General features: G+C 43.6%; 1 protein-coding gene across 1 annotated transcript in view; it reads left to right on the top strand.

The window, feature by feature from the left end:
• Positions 1-206: 206 nt before the first annotated feature.
• CEP170B (centrosomal protein 170B) overlaps positions 207-9,379 on the top strand; it is a 58,025-nt gene continuing 48,852 nt past the window's right edge. The window contains exon 1 of the mRNA XM_009995844.1: positions 207-311. Coding sequence (XP_009994146.1) covers positions 207-311 — 105 coding nt within the window. The remainder of the gene's footprint in view (positions 312-9,379) is intronic.

The following is a 9,379-nucleotide window of genomic DNA, read 5'->3' as shown; positions in this document are numbered from 1 at the left end:
GCAGCAGGTCCTGGCACACGCTTCACAGCTGCTCGTTGCCATGAGATGTTTAAACCGCATTAGAGGCAACACTGGGTCCCATGGCACAGGGAAATTTGGGAACTGCAACTCTGTGCTGGTGTACTTCCACACTTCCTTAATAGCTCACCCTGTGTCATGTTTATTTTGTGTTTAGGATGTATAAGGATTAAGTGCCAAGTGCCAAAATGAGCGTGACTTCGTGGTTCTTGGTGAGCAGTACCGGCATTCGCCACCGGCTCCCTCGGGAGATGATATTTGTTGGCAGAGATGACTGTGAACTGATGCTCCAGGTAACATGGCTTTTTTTTGTTGTTATTTCTTCTGAAGGTGCAGTAGATGTGGATGTAATGTTGGGGATCTGTAGAGATGTGTACTTTCTTCAAATGACATCATTGAAAAGTAACTTCATTTTTTTTGTGTTGAGTCAGTGGTTCCCATGAAGACTTAATGTTTTTGTGAAAGTGCAAGTGAGGTTTCTTTCAGACTGCCATGTCATCAGATACATAGGAGCTGTAGTGATGAGAGATTAATCAAACAGATTAACTATCTTGATGCTACTGTAAGCAGTAAGCAAAGACCATTCTGTCCTGATCTGTGATTATGCTGCTGGTTTTTGCAGCTTTTAATACATGCACTGTGTTTAGTACTATGTGTGATTTGAGTGGGGGCTGGGTTTTTTGTTTGCCTAATTTTCCCTTTGATTGAATTGTCAGTGCTTGTATGTCTTACTTAGGTTTTTTTATCATGGTAGGAAATACTGATGTTTAGCAGAGGAACTCTGTTTTGGTGGGGAGGGTAAGGTGGTGACCTTTTCTGAAAGTAATTGTGTTCATTGGGCAAACTTTAAGCTTCTGTTAGTGCTTCCCATACCAGGGTCTCTCTGCTGGACATAATCCAATGTGTCTGAAGTGTCAACTGTGGTCTGATGTTTGACAGCATAATGTAGTGGATGTCACTTCAAACAAATGAAGCTGGAACCTTGCAAACAGCTTTTGACAGGAGCAGTTTAGCTCAAGAATCTGTAGAAGCTTAGAATTAAATTAGATTTTCTGCTAAACCCATGCCACGAGTGCTTAAATGCAAAATAATGTTTGATTGCACCTGCTTGTTTGCCTTTTGCCCCTTAACAAAGGTGCTGAATGTGCCTGTTGGTGTTAAAATTAGGAAGCTGTGCAACAAGGACTCCCTCCCCTGTAGTTATGTCCTAAATGTTTTGCTGATGTTCTACCAGGCAGGCTGTGTTTGTAGTTACTGCAGGGATTTTGTATATGTTAGTGGGAGGTTTGTTTAGGAGGGTATAAGTTCTTGTACAAGGTGTACTGGGAAGGCAAGGTGTTGTCTAGCTGTAAGAAAATGTTATTGTCCACAAAAGGAGGCCTTGTAGTGCTTTTACTGCTCTGCTAGCTGGCAGTGAATGGCATGGCTGCTTTGCAGTGGTCATGTCTCAAGCATGTCCTGTTGGACAGCAGATCATTTGTTTGGGTTTTCCCATGAATCACACTATCCTTTATTTCATGTTTCTACTTGTCTGACTGGTGAGGCATGTAAAGATGAGACATGAAAAATGGGTTCTCTTGTGACTTGAAGTGAGAAAACATACATAGTTGCCTTTGTTTCGAAAAACAGCCTGAATTTTAGAGTGCCCATCTTAGTAAGTTCTGAAGGTACTTGAGGTTTTTTTTACTGTCAGGGTTCAGCACTCTGAGAATCGCCTATCTCAAGCTGTGCACCCTAAAATAAAAGTACCCAAATATCAGTCATGCTTGAAATGCATTGTGTGTTTCTCTGGTCATTTATGGGGTTAACTGGACAGCGTGGATTGTGAGCCGCTGTGTAGCCCATGGAGTATTTGGTGTATCTTTGCAAATCTGAGCTGGCTTGTCAGTGTTGCATGTGGACTAGTAACTTTGTGACGCTCTGTGTTTTCCATTTTCTCTTCTACAAGGGAAATTCATTGGGCATTCTGGAGAAACCAGAAGTGTCTGTGAAAGTGGAGTGGTTCTGTATGGGGGCTCATAGGTGGTAGTGGTGGTATTAGAGGAGGTTTTCATTATTACACCAGGATGGAGGCTCTGGATTGTCTGTAAAAGCCAGATGCTTATGTTCATGGGGTGAGTTACATGTGACCAGTTATAAACATATTAGTTTACTATCTCCAGTAGTAAAGCTTTTTCTAGGATTGCATATAAGCTCTTGAACAGCACAACACATTATTTTCCTAACTGCTTGTTGATAAAGATGTTTCCCAGAGCTACCTTGGGTTCCAAATGAGATGACAGTAGTAAGACTTGGTGCAGAAGGGAGACTGAACAGAGACTTGATATTCAAGCAAAGTTGTGTGTGAGCAGTTGGGGGATGAGGTCTAAAAATAGACTTTTTTCCTACTGTGACTGTCCATATCACAAAATCATTGTGAAAACTGGCACAAGCATTTGTCCTGGGGAAAGCTTAAGAAGGAGGGTAGTGATTAAAGCAGATGGACAGAGCTCATGTGACAGAGTTCGTACCTGTAGTATTTCTGGGGTACTGACCCTGAAACTGTATATTCAGGGCACAGTTATTTTGCTTATGTATTTCAAGATATTGGCCTTTAATCCCTTGAAGTGTACACTGGGGGCAGACTGGCAGTGCCTGGGGAATGGACTGTATGATCTGGTTGGTGTTTTTTTGTGTCTAAGACTGCTGCTTAGTGATTTCATCGTGCTACAGTTTGTGATTCCCTGTTGAGACTGTGTGTATTAGATGGCGCAAAAACATACAACACAGAGATAACCCTTGTTCTGGAGACCTTGCAGTCTTTCTCATTTTACTGTTTTAGGAATGTCTTATCTTTTGATATTTTCTTGGAATGTGTTGTTTCAATGTATCAGATCCCTAAACAGCAAAAAATGATGGCTTTGTTACCAAACAGCAAAGCTTTACTCTTGCCCGTGTTTACTGATTTCATACAGGTGCAAGATTTGCTTTCTGATTAACAAAGAGGTGAAGAAAACCAGGAGTCTTTAAGCTTGAAGCTAAGTAGATTTGATAGTGGTGAAACATAATCTACCTTGAAAACTTCTGTACCTACTAAGAGGATTAGATCTATTTTAAATGTATTTGCAGTGCTGTAAAGCTTCTAGTACAAATAAATGCAAGATTTACATTGGGTTTGAATGTTAGTACATGGGGAAAAATGCTGTGTAGTGTAGCTTGGTATGCACTGTGTCCTTGAGCAGTGAAGAGCTCAGTTCTGTCTATTTTCTGAAGAACAGTGCTGGATTTCTTCAACAGTCTCACTGACTTCCCTCTGGTTACAGTCAACAAACAGCAGGCGTGTAGAAATCTAGACCCTCACCAACTTCCACTAGTGTGCTTTTTTGTGTGAAGCTTGATGGTGGTAGGAAGTAATTATCTGAGAAAGTTTACTATTTTTGTATATTACCAAAAATAAGAGGGTTTTTTTACTATCTTGAAAAGTAATTTTCCTCTCCCTCAACATTCTTCTTGGGAAATATAGTTGCCATTTTTATCTGCTTTGATGAATTGCTTAGTGTGATGTGTATTTACTCAGGGGACAAGCATTTTGCAAACTCAAAAATTTTCACTTAACCATTAAAACCTTCCTCTCTGCCCCTCCACAAAGCCTCTTTTGCATTTTTGCTAAATGTAAATATTTAACAGAAGGGAAAACAAGGTCATGATTTCCTTGTTTTTGTTTGAGAGAGATGTTTATTGGAAAATTTGGGAAAGCAAAATATTTAACCAGCGCTCCCTTGCGTATTTTGCTCTCTTTAGAGTGATGGCTTGGGCATGCTATTGTCCTATGCCAGGTGAGATTGCACACATAAGGAGTAGGTGCAGGTGGCACAATGCTTTCTGTCTAATGCCTTTGTCCTGTGTGACTTTTAAGACAGCTTCACACTTCCTACCAGGAGACACTGTTTTCAAGTGCTTCTAACTGTATTAAACTTTGTAGCTTTTTGGGATCAGAGTTTCTGTTCCTGGTGTCTGTTTTAGGTGGTGTGCTCTGGATATGATCAGCTCCCTTCTTTGGTCTTTGCTGTGAGCAACTCAGAGAAAAAAAAATGTATTTTCTTCATGTAAACCATTTAAAAGTATGTTTAACCTCTTCTCTGAAGTTCTGGCATTGTAGAGCTGTGGGGGTGATGCATTTAAAGAGTTGAATGCCTATGGCAGAGGTGATTAGTAATCTGAATGTGACTAAGTTCCAAATCTTTGGAAAAAAAAGTTGGAGGTTGCAGCAGGGAATTGCTTGATGCTTCTGTCCTAAGTCACGTCTCATCTGGGAGTAAGGTTGGTGATGGAAGGGATTGTAGAACAGAACTGTTGCAGGTTCGCAAAGAAGAACTAGGTGCAGGGATGCACAAGGCTGGGGTTTAGATGTAAGAGCAACTGCTCTAGATTAGATCAGGGTGCATCTAGCCTGGTATCCTGACTCAGACAGTGGTCAGAGCAGCTGTCTAGGAAAGTGCAAGGGCAAGCCAAGAGTATAATGATACTTCCGGAGTACTTGCTAAACATCTTGACCTGTGTTTCAGGAAACCAGAGGCCAAATCTTTGCATTTACTCATTGGATTTCTGCTCTATAAAGCCTCACCAGGAGATTAGGATTTGGCTGAGCAGGGAGGCACAACAAGGAGCCTGTCACGTGTACAGAGTGTGGGGAGGAGCAGCAGGACTTGGAAAAGTGGAAGGTGGAGCATATAGACTCGAAAGAGTCCAGCGCAGAGCTACGAAGATGATTAGGGGAGTGGAACATCTCCCTTATGAGGAAAGGCTGAGGGAGCTGGGTCTCTTTAGCTTGGAGAAAAGGAGACTGAGGGGTGACCTCATCAATGTTTACAAATATGTAAGGGGTGAGTGTCAGGGGGATGGAGTTAGGCTTTTCTCAGTGATGACCAGTGATAGGACAAGGGGTAATGGGTGTAAATTGGAGCATAGGAGGTTCAAGGTGAATATCCGAAAAAATTTTTTTACTGTGAGAGTGACAGAGCACTGGAACAGACTGCCCAGGGAGGTTGTGGAGTCTCCCTCACTGGAGACATTCAAAACCCACCTGGATGAGTTCCTGTGTGATGTACTCTAGGTGACCCTGCTCTGGCAGGGGGGTTGGACTAGATGATCTCTTGAGGTCCCTTCCAGCCCCTAAGATTCTATGATTCTATGATTCTATGATATAGGGCAGAAGATGGTCAGCTTGGGGAAAGCGGGCATTGCAGGACATGATGCTGGGCAGCATCTTCCTTAGGGCTTAGATGGGCTCAAGACTTGCTTTTATGTTGGTGTCATCAAATAGCTGTGAAATCTACTAGCCAAGCATCTGTCACTGGTCCATATGGGACATTCATGCTGCCTATGGTATCAATTAGTCAGTTCAAGTACTAGGAGCTTGTGAGCTAAACATACAGGTTTGTTCTGCTGGTGAATCGGATAAATAGTTACTTGATACTGCTTGAATAGGCATTTCCTTCTTTTTACCTTGCTTTGGTAGAAAAAGTAGGGAGTTCCAAGCATTCTACAAACTAAAGGAACATTCTTGTGGCTGCTAAGTCAAGTGTCCATAAGTGTGGAGTGGTTACGACAGACAGGTGTGAAGATTGCCTGTGTAATCCTGCTCCTGCCCCTGTGTACACAGGCATGAAGATGCAATCTGTTATTGTGTCGTTACCGGATGTTTTTCCCCCGCAGGATCTGTTCCATGTTGAGTACACAGGCACAAATAATACACTGCAGTGGTGAACTCTGTGTATATAGCATCTGGTCAAGTTAAGGTTTCATTCACCTGACATATCCTATCTTCCCCAGGCCATACTTGATAATATGCCTCTCCTATGTACTTTATTAAGTGTATACATAAACAAGTGTGAATAGGTGTGGTGTAGTTTGTGTACAGCATTATGCTGGGAGGAAGCAGATGGTGTGAACTTGTTAGATTATCTTTCTCCTGGTACTTCTAGGTGAATTCACTGTGAAGCAGGAGACATCCTTTCATCACTCAGGTATTTTCCCTGGTGGGAGCTGTGCAGAATCTCTGCTGCCTTTTTGTTGTGACTGCTTTCCCCATGGAAATGTGGAGCAAGAGTGGGAAACTGTAGTCAGGATAGGGCAGTGCCCTGCTCATGCTGTTTGGCTGCAGTTACCCAGAGGGTGTAATCCAGCACCTAAGTTAGTCCCTGGGTGTTGGGAATTGCAGTGATCCTGAGACAAGTCATTCATTAGATGTCACAAGGGAAGTCAGTGTCTTACAGGCAGAAGAGAGAGGATCTAGCCTTGGGAAGTCTCTGCTTTTTGACAGGCAGTGTTTCCAGGTACCTGGGCATCAGCTGTGAGAGGAAGGATGCATATCCCATGTTTCCAGGCCTGGAGTAGTTTATTTGGTTCTTGCCTCTCCCATTGTTTTCCATTAATGTGCAGTTGATGGGAGGATTATGGTGTCTGATGAAATGTGTGTTGAAGAGGCTGGAGGCATGGCAGGACTGGCAAACCTGGGAGGGGAGCTCATTGCTGGAGGCAGGGTAAGGAGAGAGGTGATGGTGGCACTGCAGGTGGCACCAGTTATTAGGGGTGAGAGGGCTCTATGTGGCTGGCATATTGCTGGAAGTCTGGCCTGTGGAGGGAGGGTTTGTCCCTCTCCAGAGCAGGCAGGGAATAAGGGGACCCCTTCCACATCTGAGATCCTAATCCAGGCACTTGCATGCAGCTCAGCTGCCCTATATGAGTTCAAGCTTCTGTCCCACCTAAGATTGTTTTTCTATGCCTCCTGGGTGGGCATGTAAATAAAGGGAAAAGCAGTGCATCTGTGTGTTCCCTGCCTGTAGTCAGGATCTGACGTGGGGTCACTTGAACTGATGCTCCACTTTGGGAAAGGGGAACCAGAAAGCAAAAACTCATTCTACCCCAAAATAATGGGTTAAGTTTTGATGGGAACTGTGCCAGCCTCCAAATCTGTTCGCCAAGCTGTGGGGATTAGAGTTTCATTTTCCTGTGGGATTTCTCTGTTTTGTTCAGTGCCTTATTTTTTTCATGAATACTCAGGCCCTGCTCCTGCCACAGGTCCAATAAAGTCCGTAATCTTTGCTGCAGCAAAGCTGAAGGCAGGAGCCTCTGCAGCCCAAGAGCTGTAATGTGAGTCCAGCTTCAGGATGAGGTGGTTATACCTGCTGAAGAGACATTTGTCTGGTCAGGCAGACTCATTTAGAAACTATCAGCACATGCCCCTGGGAGTGATCAGGCTGCCTCTTGTGGGGGTGTCTCATTTGCAACCAGCCTGGGGCAGGGCAGAGCATTCACTGATGTTCTGGAAAAGTACTGAACTGGCTGATAAACACAACTCTGAAATGTACATTGTGGTGAAAGAGGGTGACACAGTGTTTGTAGCTGTCATTAAATGTGATCTGACGTTTTGCTTTTGAGGAGCAAAAATCATATTACAGGCCAGAATGCAAGGAATTATTATTTATTTTCTTAAATTTGGCTTTGCCCTTCTCCCTTCTAAAGTGGGACACTGGGAGAGGTTTGCATTTCCTTACTGGGACACTTCTGCAGAGCACAGTACTGGCAGAAATGTAACCTGTTCACTATGGAAAGTATTTGAGCAAATGTTTATTGCCTGCTGCCACCAGAATGCTGCAGTTATCTTGTGCCAGACGTGCACAACAGACTAGTGAGGAATAGGGAAACTGCTCCCATTTGTTTATTTTATCTCCAATACCACGATGCCTCACGGCACTGGCAGGGCTGAGGTCCAAATTTCAACCCTGAGCAGTAGGATTTTGCCCATAGTAATTCTTTTGGGGAAAAAGCAGCATCTGTATCTACATAGACAGCTGATCTGTGTCTGCTCCCTGGCCCTCTGGGGAAATGCAGGCTGTCTGGCTGTATTTCTCCTCCTGCCTTCCTAAGCAGGTCTTGTTTCCTTGTGGGTATTGCTTGGCAGCTGGTGGCTTCATCCTGAGTGCCCTTTTCTATGTATCAGACCCTGACCAAACACAGAGCTGTAGGAAAGCTGCAGCACAAGTAGTCAGTGTGATGCATATCTCTGTGGGGACTCCTCTGCCTCTCTGAAGCTGCTTTTGCTGCTCCCATGCTAAGCAGGGGCTTCTGCTGATGTAATGCATGCAGTCTGGAGAATCACAAGTGGGCTGCCTAATTGCATGTCTTGATTAGAAGCTGGTGTTGCATGTTGGTACTGGTATGGGACTGACAGACCCAGAGGTGCTACTCCCATCTGTTATTTGGACTGTTTGCTTAATATGATCTTGGAAGAAAGAAGAGCTATAAAATACCTCTGTCTTCAGATATATGCTGCATGTGCACTGTGTCTACTAGGTATTTAAAACATGGTGCATTGTAGATAGCATGATGGAGAAGCAGGACAGCCTTATATTAGGAAATTATTTGAATGTTTAGAGATGCAGCCCCTGGATGAGCTTCATATAGTAACAAATCAGTGTCCATTTTTTCCCTTCAGAGAAGTGTAAATGTTGTTAATCAGAGGAGCATGTGTTGTGTTTATCCAGCAGTTGTTTTAACCTGCTAACAAGTCCAGTGTTGGGACATGGTGAGAACACTGTGTCCTTCATTCCCAGCCTCTCTGAGTGTAGTCTTATTTTTTGCCTGCAGATCACTAGTACTTAGGAGAAGCCTTGCCTTCCTTGCCTTCCTTTCTCCTTCTCATCTGAGGTGCTCCAGCTCTGATTTTACCACTTGGTTGCAAGCAGAATCTCAATGATCCTTGCCATAGCTGAGGAGTGCTGCTCATCCCATTGCAAGAGTTGTTTTTTTTTTCTGTTGAAACTTATTAACTGTGCTATTTTCTGCTTTTGACATCTGGGTATAGGCACTTCAGGGTTTTTTAACACTTTATTGGAAATTAGTAGGTTTTTTCTGCTTTGACCTCTGTGTCCCCTCCTGACAGATGGATCAGTCTTGCCGTTTGTTGTGAAGGTTGTGAGTGATCATAAGCAAGGCTCAGTATTTGTTGCACATGTCTGTTTAAGCTAGGGAGTCCTAATTTGTGATTAAGTCAAATTAATAGCAGCTTTTCAATTTATAGATGTCTAAAATCTTTCCAGTGGAGCTGCAGACCATTGGGAACTCTGCACTTGTGGGCTGCTCTGTAATATGTGTTGACTCAGGCTTCTTAAGTCACTTTCTGTGATTCAGTGGGTCATGCATTAGAAACCACTGGCCTGCTGGGCTGGAGTGACTTCTATAGGACTGTTCTCAGGCTCTTGGTTGTTACCAGTTTGGAAACTGGTTTGTCTTTTCTTTGGAAGTAGGATTGAGGCAGTCTGCTTCTCTCCAAGAACAAAGAACCATCAGCCACTAGGTTGCTGCTGTCGCTGCACGCAAG

This window comes from Chaetura pelagica, unplaced genomic scaffold (assembly GCF_000747805.2).
Source record: "Chaetura pelagica isolate M959 unplaced genomic scaffold, ChaPel_1.0 scaffold664, whole genome shotgun sequence".
Lineage (NCBI taxonomy): Eukaryota > Metazoa > Chordata > Aves > Apodiformes > Apodidae > Chaetura > Chaetura pelagica.
Note: the sequence above shows the minus strand (reverse complement) of the source record. Positions and strands in the feature narration are given on the sequence as shown.